Source organism: Heterodontus francisci, chromosome 1 (genome assembly GCF_036365525.1).
Source record: "Heterodontus francisci isolate sHetFra1 chromosome 1, sHetFra1.hap1, whole genome shotgun sequence".
Lineage (NCBI taxonomy): Eukaryota > Metazoa > Chordata > Chondrichthyes > Heterodontiformes > Heterodontidae > Heterodontus > Heterodontus francisci.
The window spans coordinates 134435291-134456486 of NC_090371.1; the positions used below are offsets into that span (position 1 = coordinate 134435291).

A 21196-nucleotide genomic window follows, 5' to 3' on the forward strand; every position below is an offset into this window, starting at 1 on the left:
CAGTTGTCAAGGGAAATTAGGGATGGACAACAAATGCTGGCCTTGCCAGCAACGCCCACATCCCATGAAAGAATTAAAAAAAAAAATTTTAAAAGAGTATTCTGCAAGATTTTATTATAGAAAATGCGATCGTATGTACCTACTGCATGGTTATATGTAAATGTTATATTGATATCTCCATCAATTTCCAAACCATTCAACATAGCTCTTATGTTGTAGTATACCTTTTTCACATACATATAAAACAAGTCACATGTAGTACCTAATAAGACAGGAAAATGAGAAATAAATGAACAGGCCAGTGATTATCTTAACACTATGTCTTACCAGTAAGAGAGGTCAGCCCCATACAGCTAGCTGCTATCATCACTCCTAACACAGCAGCTGCATCTTCCAACAGAACAACATTAGTCGTTGGATCGTGACCATACATCACTAGGAAACAAATATGGGTGCACGTTAATGGTCTGGAGGCACAATGAGCAAATTAATATGAGAAATAGTCAGCTAAAACATGGTGAGGCTTTATTTGAAAAATAGAGCTTTGCATTGAACAGCTACCGAGTACACTAACGAATATCTGGAGAATAGTGGACAGCTACTACTATGTAGTGGTCTTAAGGAGGTGTGCAGATTACATCATAAAACATTACAAAACACATTGGCTCAGTGGTAGCAAACTCATATGAGTCAGAAGGTTGTACAGTTGAAGTCCCAATCAAGAGACTTGAGCACAAAGTCTAGGCTGACATTTCATTGCACTGTTGGAGGTACAATCTTTCAGATGAGATGTGAAACTGATGCTGCTCTCTCAGGTGGAAGAGAGTGATGTTAGCGCACTATTTTGATGTACAGCATGGGAGTACTCCCTAGTGCCCTGGTCAATATTTCTCTCTCAAACTACATCAGTTTGGTAAATCAGTTTATCTGGACGTTATCACATTGCCATAGGTGGAGCCTTGCCTGGGCAAATTGGCTGCCACATTTCCTACATTACATTAGCAACTGCACTTCAAAAGTACTTCATTGGCTGTAAAACACTTTGCACGGTCATGAAAGGCACTATTAGAAGGCAGGACGTTTTCTTAAAAACATTTGAACATCCAAAATATTTCCTAATATCAGTTTACAAAAATCTCTCAAATACACAAACACAGTGGAATTCAGTGGCTATTTTACTGAATCTGGGTCTGAAACATGTTCCCACAAAAGAAAAAGGGCAGAACAATCTGTATGACAAGGTGCATAGAGGGTAAGATAAGGCAAAAATAGGAAGCTTATGTCAGACACCAAGAGCTTAATACAGCAAAAAGCCGAGAAGAATAAAGAAAGTGAATAGGTGAAATTAAAAGGGAAATTAGGAAAGCAAAGACAGGGTGTGAAAAAAAAACTGTCAAGTAAAATCAAGGAAAGTGTAAAGATGTTTCCTAAGCACATAAAAAGCAAGAGAATAACGAAGGGAAGAGTAGGGTTTATCCGGGACCAAAAAGGTAATGTGTATATGGAGGCAGAGGATGTGGGTAAGGTTCATAATGAATATTTTGTTGCTGTCTTCTCTAAAGAGGGGGCCGTGATGACACGTATTTGAGGATTGTGAAATATTAGATGAGATAAACATTGTGAGAGAGGAAGTATTAAAAGGGTTTGACTTCTTTGAAAGTAGGTAAATCACCAGACCCGGATGAAATATATCCCCGGTTGTTGAAAGAAGTGGGGGAGGAAATTGTGGACGCTCTAATCATCATGACAGGAATTTTCTGAGTTCCAGGGCTCTCCTGTCACCGGAACTGAAAGTCAGTCACGAGCCGGCGTGGAGGAACCCTGGCCAGTATTGTACTGGCAGCGGCCAATTAAGAGGTTGCCACTGGGACCACTGTTCAATTGAGGATGGCGGCCTGCCTCTCAGAGCTGCCGGCCCAATTAGAGAGCCGGAAGCTCAGTAGCGCTACCAATAGAGGTGGCTGCTGCTGAGGCTGCAGGAAGAAGAGGGCGCCTCCATGTTGAGACGCCTTGGGCCAGCTAAGTTTTATTTTATTTAATGTATGGGGACAGACAGGCAGGAAGGCCCCGCCAATCAAAAGAACACAAGAAATAGGAGCAGTGGATCTTTTGACCCATCAAGCCTGCTCCGCCATTCAAAACGATCATGGCTGATCTTAGGATTCAACTCCACTTTCCTGCCCACTCGCCATATCGCTTGACATCAAAAACCTGTCTATCCCAGCCTTAAATACATTCAACGATGGCACATCCAGAACCCTCGGGGGTAGAGAATTCCAAAGATTCACAACCCTTTGAGTGAAGTAATTTCTCCTCATCACAGTCTTAAGTGATTCGCCCCTTATCCTGAGACTGTGCCCCAGTGAGGGGTGAACCCTCCAGGAGCGGTGTTGAAGCCGCAGGGGTGGACATTGCTACCGGGTGGCCCTCTATGGGCCAAGGAGTGGCCATCAAGGATGGGACCCCCCCACCCTCCCCCAAAAACCCACAGAGGCTGCCACTGTTTACCTGGCAGTCTACCCATGCAACAGGGGCCCACCCGACGCCGGTAAAATGCAGGCAGGGCGGGAAATGGCCCTTCATTGATGTATTACTTACTTTAATTGGCTGCCCGCTTCTTGTTGGTGGGTGGCTGCTCCACTGCCATTCCCACCATTCAAAATATTTCGTAGGAAGGAAGATGTTGGACTCCCATCTTGACGTCTTCCGCCACCATTTTATGAGGCCTCCTGCCTCCCAACCCATCTTCAAAGGGCTGGTTAAGTCCAACCCCATATTTCAATCCTCCCTGACTACAGGAGTACCACCAGAGAATTGGAGGACTGCCAATGTTGCACTGATGTTTAAAAAGGGAGGAAGGGATAATCCGAGTAATTGTAGGCCAGTCAGCTGAACTTCAGTTGTGGGCAAATTATTGGAATCACTTCTGAGGGACAGTATAAACCTTCATTTAGAAAAGACATAGATTAATCAAGGAAAGAAAATTAAAATGGAAGGCGTAAAATTAATGGATGAGTCTGGAAGACAGAGGAAATGAGGGTTAGAAAATAAAGTTTGGAGTGCTCAAGGGTATCTATTTCAATGCAAGGAGTATAGCAAATAAAGCAGATGAGCTGAGGGCACAGATTGACACGACATGATATCATAGCTACTAGTGACTTAAGGAGCGACAGGAATGGTAGTTTAACGTTCCTGGTTACAGGGTTTTCAGACGCGGCAGGGAGGGGGATAAGAAAGGAGGGGAAGTGGTAATTTTGGTCAAGGAACCTATTACAGCTGTGAGGAGGGATGATAGGTTGGAAGTTTCATCAAATGAGGCCATATGAATTGAGCCAAGGAACAAAAAAGGGGCAATCACACTGTTGGGAGTGTACGACAGACCCCCAGTCAGAGGGAGATAGAAGAGCAAATATGCAGGCAAATCTCTGAGAAGTGCAAGAACAATAGGGCAGTAATAGTAGGGGATTTTAACTACCCCAATATTGACCAGGTTAGCTTTAGTGCGGCAGAGAGGCCTGGACAACGTATGTCAGCCAAGAGTGACGTCTCAATTCATTCCATCTTCGCTGCCTCCGGGGAATCCTTAGCATCAGGTGGCAGGACCGTATCTCCAACACAGAAGTCCTCGAGGCGGTCAACATCCCCAGCATATGCACCCTACTAAGCCAGCGACGCCCGAGATGGCTTGGCCATGTGAGCCGCATGGAAGACGGCAGGATCCCCAAGGACACATTGTACAGCGAGCTCGTCACTGGTACCAGACCCACCGGCCGTCCATGGCTCCGCTTTAAAGACATCTGCAAACGTGACATGAAGTCCTGTGACATTGATCACAAGTCGTGGGAGTCAGTTGCCAGCAATCGCCAGAGCTGGCGGGCAACCATAAAGGCAGGGCTAAAGCGTTGCGAGTCGAAGAGACTTAGCAGTTGGCAGGAAAAAAGACAGAGGCGCAAGGAGAGAGCCATCTGTGTAACAGCCCCGACAACCAATTTTATCTGCAGCACCTGTGGAAGAGTCCGTCACTCTAGAATTGGTCTTTATAGCCACTCCAGGCGCTGCTGCACAAACCACTGACCACCTCCAGGCGCTTACCCATTGTCTCTCAAGACAAGGAGGCCAAAGAAGAAGCAGCTTTAGTGTGAAAGGAATTGAGGGAACAGAATTCTCAAGGTCCATTCAGGAGAATTTTTTTGCCCAGTATGTAGCAAGTCCAACAAGAGAGGGCACAGTTTTAGACTTCGTTTTAGGAAATGAAGATGTGCAGGCGGAAGGCGTGGCTGTGGGAGAGCATTTTGGTGGTAGTGATCACAATTCAGTCAGTTTTAACATAATTATGGAAAAGGACAGAGATAGAACAGGAGTTAAGAGTTCTCAATTGGGGCAAGGCCAATTTTACTAAACTGAGGAGTGATTTAGCAAAAGTGGACTGGAAACAGCTAATTGAAGGTAAATCAGTGTCAGAACAGTGGGGGGCATTCAAAGGAGAGATTCAAGGGGTTCAGAGTAAACATGTCCCCACAAAGAAAAAGGGTGAGACGGCCAAATCTAGAGCCCCCTGGATGTCAAGGAGCCTACAGGGTAAGGCATAAAAGGAAAGCTTATGTCAGACACCAAGAACTCAATACTACAGAAAGTCGAGAAGAGTACAGAAAGTGGAGGGGTGAAATGAAAAAGGAAATTAGGAAAGCAAAGAGAGGACATGAAAGAATATTGGCAAGTGAAATCAAGCTGAACCCAAAGATGTTTTATCAATATATTAAGAGTAAGAAGATAACTAAGGAGAGAGTAGGGCCCATAAAAGACTAAAAAGGTTACCTATGTATAGGAGTGGAAGATATTGGCATGGTTCTTAATGAATACTTTGTGTCTGTCTTCACAAAAGAGGAAGACTATGCAGATATTGTAGTTAAGGAGGAAGAGTGTGAAGTATTGGATGGGATAAACATCAGGAGAGAGAAAGTATTACTGGGATTAGCATCCTTGAAAGTTGATAAACCACCAGGGCCAGATGAAATGTATCCTAGGTTGTTAAAAGAGAGGAAATAGCAGAGGGTCTGACCATCATTTTCCAGTCCTCACTGGATACAGATGTGGTGCCGGAGGATTGGAGAATTACTAACTGTTACAACCAGGTGAGAAAGGTGTGTAGGGGTCCTGCTCAGCCTTCACCTGGTCTTACCATAAGAGAGTTTAATTTTAAACAGTGTTTTGAGCTCCCCCTTGGTGAATCCTTGTTCACTGCTTTCCAATTATAAGGCAAAGAAACCAGCAAACAGGTTTGCTTAGGTTTAGAGAAAAGTTTAAATTTATTGAACTCGAACTTAAACTCTAATTCGGTTGATGCCGACAGATATATGACATGCCCATGCGAGCATGCAAACGTGATACACACATGTAAATAGAGACAGAAAAGAGAAGAGAAATAAAGTGGAAAAATTTGAGACAATATCTGAAGAGTTTTTGTTACGGTTCCTCAAGCTCATTGTAGAGTCCTTGATTGTAGGTAGATCTTGCTTTTTGTTGGGGCTCAGTATTCTTAAACCTTGTTCATTGTAGGGAGACTTTTCTCTCTTGGGTCTCATGTCTTCAGTGGATTCAGAGGCTTGTGAAAAAGAGATGGGAGAAACCAGGAGAGTTTTTCTCAGTCTAGGAGCAAACAGTCTTTCAGTTCAAACTCTTGTGGCCAGTTCAAAAGAAAACCCTGGAACAGCCAGTTAGTCATGTGATCAGCTGGTCTAACCAGTCCTGGCCCTTGTGGATTGTATCCTCCTTAGCAGGCCCTGGAACGCGCTTCCTTACCTTCGAGGTCTGTTAGTATGTAAATGTTTTTTTCCAGCCACGATTGATCTGTTTAACGAGTCAGTTCCTCGCTCCAGCAACTAAAAATCAATGTGCCTCATTCCTGGCAGGTGGGGGCCTGCATGATATCTCCACACCCAGCGGAATGAAACACGATTTGAGAAAAGCGCATTTCATTAACAAGGGTCGAGAGAAAATATAAGATTCAGAAAACAAAACATGCTTTTCTCTCATTCATTCATAAATCCTAAAACTTATTCCAGCCTGTCTTTTCTTGGTGCCAGTGCTGCTTTAATTGCCCCCTTTTTGGCATCCCAGTAAACATGTGGTTCTGTGGAGAAATGTTTCCTTCAGCTTGCCCATTTCCATGACAGCCTAGGGTTTATGTTCCTGTTGATGTCGGTAAGGGGGTTAGATTTCATTAGCCCTAAGCTGAAATTTTTTTTCTTCAGGAGAGTCAGTAGTGGGCGGGTTTATCCTGAATTCTCCTTCAGTGCTTGGCTGAGTCATGCAAAGGCTTTTGATTTTAGGGGGTGGGTGGTTCCCTTTTTTCTGACTGTGGGGGAGGATTCTTTGCTAATCTCCCCATTGTCCTCTGGGACATGCCTGCCTGCAGGTATCTGTGCAGCTCTACTGCACTCCCCTGTGGCATTTTGACTAGGTGAGGCATCCCCCCTCATGTTTTCTCTGCCTCCTAGAGGTCTTTCTTTGTTTCTACAGGTTTCTGTAAATGCTGTTAGCAACTCTGGTGAGGTGCTTCGAGTGTCTGCATTTACATAGGAGGATATGGGGTCTAACTTTTTGGGCTTGGCTGACCAGACTGTAGGAGTTTTCATCCAGGATTCCTCCCAGACTTCCTTTAACCTGCCCTCTTGGTCGCTTTTTCCTCTTCCCTTTCTAAACTTTTGCCAACCTTGTGCTTGCCTGTCCCCTTTTGTTCTCGACGGGGTCCCATACAGTTCACCAACCCTCTGCTAGAGGGCCTTCCTAACACCAGAACAGGACTTAGGGGTTCAGGTTTCACTGTAGGTTGGAGTTTCCCCTCAACCTGGCACATGTGACAACTCTTGCAGTACTCCACCACATCTTTGTGGAGTTTTGGCCAGTCAAACTGCTGTCTTATGCGGGCTTTAGTCTTTCGTATACCAGCATGTACAGCCACTATAGTCTCGTGGGCCCTTAATATTTCTCTCCGGTACGTCTGCAGCACCACTAACTGGTGAATTACTGTCCACTCCTTGTTCTCAGGTCTGCCCTCTGAAGTGATCCAACAACCAGACCCACTTCCACCTTCTAAGAGGTAGTGATACCCACATCCCAAGAACCGAAAAACAAATCTGCAGACAGGTCGAGTAGGTGGCTGACTGGTAAAACATGGCCATGGATTTGTTGAAAGGGGGTTAATTGAACATTGGGTACTATTAACTGGGCCACCTTCTCCCACAAGGTGGTAGTTAGGTCCTGCTGCCCTGAACACAGCCATATCCCAACAGATACTAATGCCACCCCCCCCCCATAACCCCCACCAATGCGACAAATTTCCCCAGACTTCCTACTTCCAGTTTTCAGGACTCCTCTCAGTACTTACAACCCTCTACACTGCAATCCTGACAACACTATTGCAATGCCCCAATTGGAAGGAACCCTCCTCCAGTCTTCCAAAAACCTTCCTTTCCTGTGCTCCCAGAATCTCACACTTCCAGACCATGGACCTCCCCCTTCCTCAATATACTGCTGAAGGCAAGGACTCTTACCCCAATCCAGTATTGAGACACCGATCCCCAATGCAGATGTTAGTGTCTCTGGTAATATAGCTTGGCATAATACCCCTGTTCTTATAAAAGATCAGTTACTATGAGAGTGTGGGAAAACGGCGCACTGACACGGAACACAAAAGTCCGCGTGTATCAAGCCTGTGTCCTCAGTACCTTGCTCTACGGCAGTGAGGCCTGGACAACGTACGTCAGCCAAGAGCGACGTCTCAATTCATTCCATCTTCGCTGCCTCCGGAGAATCCTTGGCATCAGGTGGCAGGACCGTATCTCCAACACAGAAGTCCTCGAGGCGGCCAACATCCCCAGCTTATACACCCTACTAAGTCAGCGGCGCTGGAGATGGCTTGGCCATGTGAGCCGCATGGAAAATGGCAGAATCCCCAAGGACACATTGTACAGCGAGCTCGCCACTGGTATCAGACCCACCAGCCGTCCATGTCTCCGCTTTAAAGACGTCTGCAAACGCGACATGAAGTCCTGTGACATTGATCACAAGTCGTGGGAGTCAGTTGCCAGCGATCGCCAGAGCTGGCGGGCAGCCATAAAGGCGGGGCTAAAGTGTGGCGAGTCGAAGAGACTTAGCAGTTGGCAGAAAAAGAGACAGAAGCGCAAGGGGAGAGCCAACTGCGAAACAGCCCTGCCAACCAATTTTATCTGCAGCACCTGTGGAAGAGTCTGTCACTCTAGAATTGGCCTTTACAGCCACTCTAGGCGCTGCTCCACAAACCACTGATCACCTGCAGGCGCTTACCCATTGTCTCTCGAGATAAGGAGGCCAAAGAAGAATACCCCTGTTCTTATAAAAGATCAGTCACTATGAGAAATGCTACAGAAGATCTGCTAGAGCACTCACTAGAGCTGCCCGATAACAATACGATAAATAGATAATTTATATGCTTTAGGAAATGCAATTAAAGAACCAAAATAATGTAGTAGCAATATTACATACACAATGGTGCATGAAATCTGTTGAATGAATTATATAAAGGAACCTTGACTGTCTTTTACTAAACTAATCTGCAATTGACCTTACAATAAAATAAAACCAAAACCTTACTAACGTACAATAAATAGTGTACCCTCGAAAATGTATACATATTTACATACAGAATATAGATCTTGATCAAGAAGGTTTGACATCCAAAGTTCATTTTCACCATGTAGAAACAGGAATAGAAATGCAGCAATTTGGGCTAACATGGCAGTTACATAATTTGTTTCAATCAATGCAAACTGAGGTGGTTTATTTGCAAGATAATTATGGATGAGGAAGAGCATTTAGGCCATCTAAGCCTATCCATCGAGAAAGAGCCTAGTCTCCTGCCCCAGTCAGAGCATCCAACTGTTTAAATGATTTGAGTTTTTGCTCCACTACTCAACATTTAGACCGTTTCATAAATTGATAAATCTCGTGTGAAGAATTACTTCTGAACATCAGTCCTAAATTAGTTTTTTTACTCCCTCGAATCGGGGTCTCCTCGTCATATTCTTGCAGTTCAGTTTGAAGTAATTTTCCAGATCTACTCTTTCCATACCATTTGCAGGATTATGTAACTGATAGACCACCTCTCTCTTCAAGGCTGAAAAGCCCAAGTTTCTGCAATCTTCCCCTATATTTCTGACACAAGGGTGCAACCACCTGATTCTTTTTGAAATACGTCACGGGGTAGAACCTCCCTCTCTCTTCTGGCGACCATACCTCAATGCAGTACTGAAGCTGTGGTCTGACCAGAATACCAAATAGTTTTAACACTGACCTATTTTACTGTTTGGGATACATAGTTTACCCTTTGATTTGCTTTGTTGACTATTGTTCCATAGTAATTGAACATGTGAGCATTGAGTTTATTAAAAACCCAGAATTCTCAACTTCATTCCTGTAGCTGAACAAATAATAAACTGCTTCTTCCTAGTTTGGTATTATTTGCAAATTGATAAATTTTTGATGAGTTTCTGAATCCATTTATGTTGTTACAGAAAGGATTCCAAAACTGATCCTTAGTGCTCATTATGCCTCTAACTAGCATCGCCTGCTATTTATTCTTTAACCAATCTCATATCTATTACCATAATAGATCTCGAATCCCCACTGTTTGGAGATTAACTGTTGCTTTCATAGAATGGTAACAGCACAGGAGGCTGCCATTTGGCTCATTGTGCCCAGGCCAGCTCTCTGCAAGAGCAACTCAGTAAGACTCACTCCCTGGCCTTTTCGCAAAACCTTGTAATTTTTTTCCTCTTCAGATAATTATCCAATTCTCATTTGAAAGCCATGATTGAATCTGCCTCCACCACACTCTCAGGCAGTGCATTCCAGATCTTAACCACTCGCTGCGTGAAAAAGCTTTCTTCATGTCATCTTTGGTTCTGTTGACATTCACCTTAAATCAGTGTCCTCTGGTTCTTGACACTTCTGCCAATAGGAACAGTTTTTCCCTATCTACTCTGTCCAGACCCTTTATGATTTTGAACACCTCTACAAAACCTCCTCTCAACCATCTCTTTGAGAACAGCCCCAGCTTCTCCAATCTATCCACTAATTGAAGTCCCTCATTCCTGGAACCATTCTCATAAATCTTTTACGTACCTTAATGCCATCACATCCTTCCTAAAGTGTGGTGCCCAGAATTGGCACAATACTCCAGTTGAGGCCGAACCAGCGTTTTATGAACGTCCACCATAACTTCCTTGCTTTTGTACTCTATGCCTCTACTTATAAAGCCCAGGATCCTGTGTGCAACTGCTGCAACTCTGCCCAGCAACCTTCAATGATTTCTGTACATATATCCCCATGTCCCTGTCCTCCTGCACCCCCTTTCGAATTGTATCCTTTTATATAGCCTCTCCTCGTTCTTCCTACCAAAATGTGTTACTTCACACTTCTCTACATTAAATTTCATTTGTCACGGGTTCACCCATTCCATCAGCCTGTCTATGTCCTCTTGATGTCTACCACAATCCTCCTCACAGTTCACAATATTTTCAAATTTTATATCATCTACAAATTTTTAAATTGTGCCCTGCACACTCAAGTCTATGTAATTAATATCGATCAAGAGAAGCAGTGTTCCTAATGCTATTCCCTGGGGGACCCCACTATATATATTCCTCCAGTCCGAAAAGCAACGTTCACCACTACACTCTGTTTCCCGTTACTCAGTCAGCTTTCTATCCATGCTGCCACTGTCCCTTTTATTCCATGGCTTTGACTTTGCTGACAAGCCTGTTACGTGGCACTTTATCAAATGCCTTTTGGATGTCCGTGTACAGTAAATCAACTGCACTACTCTCATCAACTCTGTTACCTCATCAAAAAACTCAAGCAAGTTAGTTAAACACAATTTGCTCTTAACAAATCCATGCAGGCTTTCCTTAATTAATCCACATTTGTCTATGTGACTGTTAATTTTGTCCCAGTTTATCACTTTTAAAAGCTTTCCCACCACTGAGGTTAAACTGACTGGACTGTATTAGCTGGGTTTATTCTTACACCCTTTTTTAAACAAGGATGTAACATTTGTCCCAACCCTGTATCTAAGGAGGATTGGCAGATTAAGGCCAGTGCCTCTGCAATTGCCACCCTTACTAATTTCCTTGCAAATTTGTTCAATATATTTCCCACCAGCTGGGGTCCTAAAGAATACACCCAGTAGTGTAATGGTACCTCTATTATTTCTTAGCTCAAGATTCTGTCCTTGACCCCTCGAGGACATCCTCTCTCTCCAGCACTATAATATTCTCCTTAACCAATACTCCTTCTCCTTTATCTTTCCCGAACATCTTATATCCAGGAATATTTAGTACCCAGTCCTGCCCTTTTTTGAGCTAAGGCTCTGTTCTCGCCACAATATCCCCATGTGGGTATCTGCGCCTGCAGCTTACCAACCTTATTTATCATACTCTGTTCACATGCACACACAGTAAACCTAATTTAGACCTTACTGCATTCCCTCTTACTCCAACCCCACCCAACACCTTACTATTTCTTACTCTCATGCTATCTGTCTCCACCAATTCATCTGGTTATTCCTCTCTAATGTTAACTCCTTGCTCCCATCCCCCTGCCAACTTAGCTTAAACCCTCTTCAACAGCACAACTGCCCCGCAAGGATTCTGGGCCCAGCTCTATTCAGGTGCGTCTCATCTGGCCTGCACAGGTCCCATTTCCCCACAACTGGTCCCAATGCCACAGGAATCTAAATCCCTCCTTTGTACAACATCTCACTAGCCACGAATTCATCTGCTCTATCCTATTTCTATACTCACTAGCACATGGCACCAGAAGTAATCCAGAGGTTACTACCTGTGAGGTCCTTAGAGAGAGAACTTAGAGAGATACAGCACTGAAACAGGCCCTTCGGCCCACCGAGTCTGTGCCAACCATCAACCACCCATTTATACTAATCCTACACTAATCCCATAATCCCCATCACATCCCCACCTTCTCTCAATTCTACCACCTACCTACACTAGGGGCAAGTTACAATGGCCAATTTACCCATCAACCTGCAATTCTTTGGCTGTGGGAGGAAACCGGAGCACCCGGCGGAAACCCACGCGCTCACAGGGAGAACTTGCAAACTCCACACAGGCAGTACCCAGAACTGAACCCGGGTCGCTGGAGCTGTGAGGCTGCGGTGCTAACCACTGCGCCGCCCTGCTTGCTACTTTCTTTCTTAGTTCCCTAAAATCTGTCTGCAGGACCTCATCCCTCTTTCTGTCTATGCCATTGGTACCGATACGTACCACAAACGCTTCAGCAGTCGTTCAGTGACATCCTTTACCCTGGCACCAGGGAGGCAACATACCATCTTCGATTCACAGCTGTCTGTTCCCATAACTATAGAATCCCCTATAACTATTGCTTTTCCAATCGTCCAACTGCCCCCCTGTACTTGACTCCGGTTGCACTCCCCAGAGGGACCATCACTTTCACCAGTTTTCAGATGTGAATGCTGGCTAGAGCAAGATGCACTCAGGGAGCAAAGTGAGAGGGGAAAAGTTTAGGGGGGATATGCGTGGAAAGTTCTTTACGCAGAGGGTGGTGGATGCCTGGAACGCATTGCCAGCGGAGGTGGTAGACGCGGGCACGATAGCGTCTTTTAAGATGTATCTAGACAGATACATGAATGGGCAGGAAGCAAAGAGATACAGACCCTTAGAAAATAGGCGACAGGTTTAGATAGAGGATCTGGATTGGCGCAGGCTTGGAGGGCCGAAAGGCCTGTTCCTGTGCTGTAATTTTCTTTGTTCTTTGTTCCTGCAGAACCTGCCTGGTCCTCCTTGACTGCCTGATGGTCACCCATTCCCTCTCTGCCTGCATACCCTTAAGCTGCAGGATGACCACATCCAAATGTGATATCCACGAAAATCTCAGTCTCACAGATGCACCGCAGTGACGCCAGTTGCTGCTCAAGTTCCGAAACCCAAAGATCCAGGTGATGACTCTTCCTGCACATGTGGCTGTCCAGGACATAAGTGTCCTGGAGTTCCCACATGGAACAGGATGTCCACTCCTTGGGACACTTGTTCATGTGGCACTTTTTCAAATGCTTTTTGGAAGTCTAAGTACACCATATCGCAAGGCTCGTCAAAGGCCAATTAAGATATTACGTTTTCAAAAAGTAAAAGGGGTTGGTCAGATGGGATCTTATCCTTCTGAATCCATGGCTGAATTTTACCAGCTCTCTGGGGATGGGCCGGGAAGTGGAAGGACCTGTAAAATGGTGAGAGGAAGGTTTGGGGGGTGGGGGGGTTGGAGTGCTCGTGGTCAACTTACTGCCATGCCATCTTGCCAGCGACAGGGAGGGTGGTGGATGGCTCTCCCGCTCAGAGGCCAATTCAGGGCATGTTTCTGCCACAGTAGGCATTTTACCAGCAGTTTGGGGGGAGGGGGAGGAGGGGGGGGGGGGTACCTCTGGGCATCCCCAGACCTCACCTATCTGGTAGCGAGGACACTGTTCTCTTCTTCCAGGTGCAGGCCCAACAGTGGCCACCACTCCCATGGCACTGCTGAGCTGATCAGCTCGCAGCTCCGGGGGCAGACGGCCATCCTAAATAGGGACGATCCTCCCCCACCACAACTGGCGCTGACAAGATGCATCCCAGAGTCCCACAGACTGCTGATGCAGGGTCGCCTGCCCGCATTTGGGTCCATCAGTGGGATCCACCACGATAACAAAATCCAGCCCCATATTGAATGAGGTTTGCTTACAGTAATCCTCAAATTTACGTCTGATAATTCCATTTTTACCCCATATTGAAGATTAATCAGAGTCTAGTTAGCTGAATCTGCCTTGTTATCCTTTTTGAAAGTGAACACCATATTACTTATTTACAAGCTACCAAAATGTCCCCGGTATTCATCTACTCTCATAAGGACAATCAATGTCTCTCAAATTTCCTCCCTTGTCACTCAACTCCTTGGGGGTAAATATCATCTACCATTGTCCAAAACCTCCATCTCCTTTATACGGAAACTTGTTAATTCCAGTTGGGTTATTGTTAGTTAGGGTTCGTGTTGCTCAGAGTCTTACCGAGTAACTACTTGAAGGAATAAAAAAAATCATACCTTAATTATTTTGTGCTTAACCTCGGTTTCTTCACTGTTTGCTTAGACTTCTCATCTGCTCTTTGATAGCCCTCTTACTGTTACAGTACTGAAGTAATTTCTTTGCACTGGGTTCTATCTGTAGCAATGTTGTTTTCTTAGATTCCTCTTTGACCCTCTGACCAACCTTAAAACCCATTTCTGTATGTTCCTATGATTATTGTAATGAACCCTTTCACCATTCTCCGTATAGGAGGCTGTTCTTCCTCCTTATTTCACTTCTAATTTGTTAATCCATTTAGGGTCGCAGTGCTTAGTCCAGGCTTCCTGATCCTGGGAATGCAGTTATACTGTATGCCCCAAGAATCAGTTTGAGTTGGCACTGAATCTGAGACAGAAAAGTGGGATTGGCACATATCCAAATTCTTGATGTGCACTTCCTGCAGGTGAGGCTACACATTGGGAGCATGAGCTTCCAAAACTACTTAAGTCTTTAAATGAAGAATCATTATCAAACATGGCTTTTAAAACCGACTTATTGACAGAACTGCTGCTAACACATTAGTTGTAGGGATTAGTGTCACCCAATAATGGGCTACTGAGATAATGTTCAACAAATCCCAAATTTATTTTACATTTGGTCAAATAATTGTTACACAAGTTACTCTCAATTTTATGATATGCACTGCCTTAACGCTGCACAATTAACTGTTTGCTATTCGAAGTACTGAATTAAACAGATCTTTCAGCAACTGTTTCGCCTTACCATAAACAGGAATGTAAAAAAATGTAAACAAATATTTCAATTAAACAGTATTTATTTCTTTGCCCCTGCTCTAGCTGAGCAACCCTAGATGAACAACCTTAGCCCCTACCCCCAGAACTTCTTGCTTCCCCCATCTCTCCCTCTTGCACACCCCCCTCCTCACCCCACCATTAGCACCCATTCCTTCAGCTGCCTAAGCATCCACACTGGAATTATTCCTAAACCATTTCACCACCTCTTTTCCTCCTACTTCTTTCAATACCTCTTTTACCAAGATTTTGGTCACCCTTTTTAACACTTCCTGCTTTAGCTCTGCGTTTTCTTTTTAAAAATTATACCTCAAGGGCTTTGGTGCATTTTCTACTTTGAAGGCACCATATAAATGTATATTGTTACAGTTTCAGGTGTAATAAGTTTAGTTTAGTTTAGAGATACAGCACTGAAACAGGCCCTTCGGCCCACCGAGTTTGCGCCGACCATCAACCACCCGTTTATACTAATCCTACACTAATTTCATATTCCTACCACATCCTCATTTGTCCCTATATTTTTCCCTACCACCTACCTATACTAGGGGCAATTGCTAATGGCCAATTTACCTATCAACCTGCAAGTCTTTGGCATGTGGGAGGAAACCGGAGCATCCGGAGGAAACCCACGCAGACACAGGGAGAACTTGCAAACTCCACACAGGCAGTACCCGGAATTGAACCCAGGACCCTGGAGCTGTGAGGCTGCAGTGCTAACCACTGCGCCGCCCTGTGGTGTCACAGTTTCAGTGCAGTGATCTGCAGTCACTGTCCATCAAGAAATGATAAAGACTTAATGGAAAAGGATGAAATATAATTCAAAATATTATGTCACGTCACTGATTCAGTACCTGTCGAAGATAATAAGAAATTCTCGGTATCATCTGTGCAATAGGTCTGTTGTACTAGAGGTTATTTGTACTGTTGCTTTGTGGTGATCACAATCCTTTACAACTAGATGACTTTGTTGGCAGAGTCAGCATTTCACAGTTCAGTGAACCTCCTGTCATTCAGCCAAGATTCATTTCATTTCAGCAGGGCAACAGAACTGATCCTGGATGGGGTCAAAGAAGAACTGCAGTGGGCTGCAATAATGTGAAGTCAGAGGGCCACAAGTGCTCTTCCTAGTCCCACAAAAATTCTCCTGAAAGAATCTTTCGGTCGGTTTGTAAGTGGCCAACAATTCATTTAAGGGCCGACTGTTAAGATTGCTCAACGACTAGTACAAATTGGTGGATTGTGCATGATGTTGCTGCACCAATTTGTATGTGCAAATTGCAAACTGGATCCTAAAACTAATGTAGGGCCATAATTTGCAAATGCAAGCAATTTCGTGACTGAAAAAAATTGTTTGTAGTTAATTAACTAGAATGTAGGTCCTCAACAACTTATATTTATGTAGCGTCTTTAATGTAATAAAGCATTCCAAGGCGCGTCACAGTAAAGCCTGGCTACCCGACCCGAAGCTGACTAGACCCGACTTTGGGTCGGGTCGATATTTCGAGTCCAGCATTCGGGCTCGGACCGGCTGGACAGTGCTGCTTCTGGGAACTCACGGGATCAGGCTTACCCATGATTCCCCACAATTCCATCTGCAGGAATAGACTGCTGTCGGAATCGATGAACGATATTCGTGTCGGGTCAGGTGTGGAAAAAAATTGAAGGCCTCGGGGCCTGGGTCAGGTTCCAATTTTATACCCAAGCAGGCTTTGACTTCACAGGAGCCTGATAAAACAAAGTATGACACCAAGCCACAGAGAGAGATATTAGGTCAGATGATCAAAAGCTTGGCCAAAGAGGTAGGTTTTAAGGAGTGTGTTAAAGGAGGAAAGCAAAGTGGAGAGGCAGAGAGGTGTAGGGAAGGCATTCCAGATCTTAGGGCCGAGGCAACTGAAGGCAGGACCACCAATGGTGGAAGGATTAAAATCAGGGATGCACAAGAGGCCAGAATTAGAGGAGCACAGATATCTCTGAAGGTTGTGGGGCTGGAGGAGATTACAGAGACAGGGAGAGACAAGGCCATGGAAGGATTTGAAAACTAGGATGAGAATTTTTAAATCAGGATGTTGCTTGAATCCATGATTTTCAACTTCTGGCTGCCCGTTTAATCAGGCAAAAATGGGTGACCAATGGTTGAAAATGACTGCCAGTGAATCTTGAAAGTGATATGTGAGCAGCCACATCACAAAAAAGTGGTCTATTGAACTTTAATACAATGTCAGCCCTGTTCTTCGGCTGCTGGAGTAATTTTAAACTCTTAAAAACTGAATTTCTAAATGAGGTTTTTTTTTTAAAATTGCACATCAGTCACACACAAAATCTTGTCTGTTGTTTCCTTAGCTTCCAAAGTAGTGGGTGTGGAGAAGGGACAGGGGCTCAAGTGAAGGAATAAAGAGTATGCCTGGAATTTGACAACGAAACTGGCTGGTGACAGTGGTATGTAGTTGTAACACATATTGTCATGACAAGGCCTTCAAACAAAGACAGCAATGTGAAGATTTCTATTAAACATTAACAAAATGCCGAAATTATGAATAAGCAGAGCATTTAATCAGCTGATTATTTTTTTTAATTTGTTCATGGGATGGGAACGTCATTGGCAAGGCCAGTATTTGTTGCCCATTCCTAACTGCCTCAAGATAGTGGTGGTCTGGCACCTTCTTGAACCACGGCAGTCCACGTGGTGTAGGTACACTCACAGTGCTGTTAGGGAGTTCCAGTATTTTGATCCAGCGACAGTGAAGTGACAGCGATATAGTTCCAAGTCAGGATGGCACGTGGCTTGGAGGGGAACTTGCAGGTGGTGGTGTTCTTGTTGCCCTTATTCTTCTGGGTGGCAGAGGTTGCGGGCTTGGAAGGTGCTGCTGAAGGAGCCTTGACAAGTTGCTGCAATGCAATTTGTAGATGGTACATACTGCTGTGACTATGCGCCTGCAGTGGAGGGAGGGAATGTTGAAGGTGAAGGATGGGGTGCCGATAAAGTGGACTGCTTTCTCCTGGATGGTGTCGAGCTTAGAGTGTTGTTACAGCTGCACTCATCCAGGCAAGTGGAGAGTATTCCATTACACTGCCTTGTAAATGGTGGACAGGCTTTGGGGGCTCAGGTGCTGAAGTAATCACCACAGAAATTCCAGCCTCTGACCTGCTCTTGTAGTCAGAGCATTTATATGGCTAGTCCAGTTTAGTTTCTGGTCAATGCTAACACTCCAGGATGTTGATAGTGGAGGATCCAACCATTGTAATGCCATTGATCACCAAGAGGAGATGGTTCGATTCTTTTTGGAGATAGTCATTGGCTCGCACTTGTGTGGCATGAATGTTACTTGCCACTTATCAGCCCAAGCCTGAATGTTCTCCAGATCTTTATCTGAGGAGTTAAGTATTGTACTAAACACAGTGCAATCATCAGCAAACATCTCCATTTCTGACCTTATGACGAAGGGAAAGTCATTAAGAAGCTGAAGATTATTTCCAGGTTACTCAGTTATTATTCCCTCATTAAACTTGGATGGATTTGTATTTCTTCTATCCTTTAAAATACTCACCTACAGCACGAGTCAATCCAATGGTAGATTGGGTAGCATGAACAATCTCTAATTAAATGGATGTCACGTGTGGAAACAGAGGAATGGAACTTTGGCTTCTATTTTAATTAGTGTCAATATACAGGAGTATTAAATTGCATACTCAAATTTTCCCACTCATATCAACACCTATAGTGCTACAGTAAATACTTATTCAACTTTGTGAAAAATTTCTATGCAGAAACAAGTGTACTATAATAATATAAAATTAGCATACCATACTGACACAAGGATATTCCTTTAGCTCGAGCACTCTTTCGGAGTTCAGTTATTGCCACTAAAAGTGTTGCTGTAAAGAAAATACAACAGAATGCCAGCAACAAAATTACATTACCCTGGAAATTTATAAGTTTACTGCTCATAGCAACAAAATTAGTCTGCAATGAGAAAACTGTTAAGCAAATAGCTTTTTTTTCTGCAAAAGACTTACTGAATGAGGATGAAATGGAAAACTAAACTGAATAACTGTTGTTGAGAAACAAATTAGGAAAACAATTAAAGCATAATAGATAATTGTGAGTATTTACAAAGGAGGAATATAAGCAGAACATTCAGGTGCAATAGTCGCAAGTACAAAATATAAGTGGTTTAGAAGAAGTACCTGAGCAATTAAAAAAAAAACTAGAATCTTATGGCTGCTTAAAATATTTTTTCAAAGCAACTTGAACCAAATTTAGATGTTTTAAATGATTAAATCAAAATATTGAGGTTGATTTTAATTGCGTTAAAGTAAAAATGGCGACAAGTCAATTATGCTCCTATTTACATTAGCAAAATACAGTTAAAATAGTGAATAAAGGGATTGCCAGTAGAACCAGAATAAATCAGGAAAGAAACTGAAAGTTTCACAAAAAGATCTAGTGCACGCATGCGCACGAGCGTAATTCGATTGGAAAGAACAAAAAACATGCAAAGAAAGTTTATCCAGCTAATGTCGCTGTAGATGAAAAAGACTGGACAGAACATAACAGCAGTGTTCCAAATGAATGCCCTACCTCCTTCAGATACTAAAGAACCAGCCAGGATAAAGTATGCCTGAAAAACATAAACTGAACTTTAAACAGAATGCTAAAACACTACATTTAAGCATGTCCAACATTCCCAAATCCTTCTATTTCACTAATCCTTTAACATACACAATTTAAAACCATTTTTTAAATATTAAAGCGAAAATCAGTCAACAAAATAACCCAGTTGTGTACACTTTGGTTTAGTCAAAATGTTGCATCAGACAAACTAGAATGCAAACTCAATTTTCAATGTGAAGCGTTTGTGAAGTACCATGAAGGCCTCATTGAATTCACAATCGTGAAGAGTTGCGAGTCTTTATATTAAATGTAGGTTTTAAGCGAATTGCTGTTAACAATGACCAGTTACTAAAAGAGATTCTAGTCAGACAGTATTTGTGATTAGAAATTCAACAGAGACAACAAAAAATCTTTGTTAGCTCTAGCTCTGAAAAGGCTTTTGAGGGAATGTGCATCAAGTTATGGGAGCTATTCTTGTTAAAATTGAAGTCCAGCTAATTTGATGAGATAATACTTAAAAACATGCTGATTCTCACATAGCTGGAGTGAAAGAAAGGCAAGAAAGGTATAACGAGGAGTGTTAAAATAGATATTTCAGAACTTGAAAGGCTTGACCGCCAATACCTCTTTGAGCATGAAACCTGTGACACGGTGAATTCTCCAGTCTTATACCATAAATGTCTCAGTGTATGTGTAATTATTCACAATCAATTATCATTGTATATGAGAGATTGCTGGGCGGCACAGTGGCTAGCACCGCAGCCTCACAACTCCAGCAACCCGGGTTCAATTCTGGGTACTGCCTGTGTGGAGTTTGCAAGTTCTCCCTGTGTCTGCGTGGGTTTTCGCCGGGTGCTCCGGTTTCCTCCCACCACCAAAGACTTGCAGTTGATAGGTAAATTGGCCATTAAAAATTGCCCCTAGTAGAGATAGGTGGTAGGGGAATATAGGGACAGATGGGTATGTTGTAGGAATATGGGATTAGTGTAGGATATGTATAAATGGGTGGTTGATGGTCAGCACAGACTCGGTGGGCCGAAGGGCCTGTTTCAGTGCTGTATCTCTAAAAAAAAAACAACAGATACTTGCTTAATTCCTATGGAAGTCAATAAATGCCTTTGAACCCTATTATCTAGTGGAATAGCAGATTAAGATAGAACATTTATTCCTCAACAACCATTACAATTTCTAATAGAAGTTCCTAATCATAGGTAGACTATCAGGAAAATGCTGATAAAGGCAAGGCATTTTGTATTCTTCACACAGAAGGGAGGAGAAAAATGATTTGGTGACATCAACTTGTGCCACAATTGCATAACAATTGGAGCATAACATTGAGAAAGGTCTCAAAGATGACTGTCACCTCGCTGTTAATTCAAGTAAAGTTATGGTGAGTACAGGATACATACTATTGAATGGATGGGAAAATAAGGCAGAGATTGCAGAAATGGTAAGAAAACAGAGTTAAAAGGCTCTGCATCTGAATGTGAGCAGCATTCGCAACAAAATGGATGAATTGTTAACACAGATAGAAATAAATATGCAAAGCCTGGTACACATTACAGAGACATGGTTGCAAGGTGACCGAGTCTGGGGCCTGAATATTGAAGGTTATGAGACTTTTTTTTAATATTAGTTTGTGGGATGTGGGCGTCGCTGGTTAGG

At 43.5% G+C, this 21196-nt stretch overlaps 1 protein-coding gene across 2 annotated transcripts in view; it reads right to left on the reverse strand.

The window, feature by feature from the left end:
- Window positions 1-21196, reverse strand: part of slc30a9 (solute carrier family 30 member 9) — a 196858-nt gene that overhangs the window by 33063 nt on the left and 142599 nt on the right. For both annotated transcript variants that reach the window (XM_068036225.1, XM_068036235.1), the window contains 3 exons: window positions 19499-19538; window positions 18721-18792; window positions 328-435 (listed from right to left, as the gene is read on the reverse strand). In XM_068036225.1, coding sequence (XP_067892326.1) covers window positions 328-435; window positions 18721-18792; window positions 19499-19538 — 220 coding nt within the window. The remainder of the gene's footprint in view (window positions 1-327; window positions 436-18720; window positions 18793-19498; window positions 19539-21196) is intronic.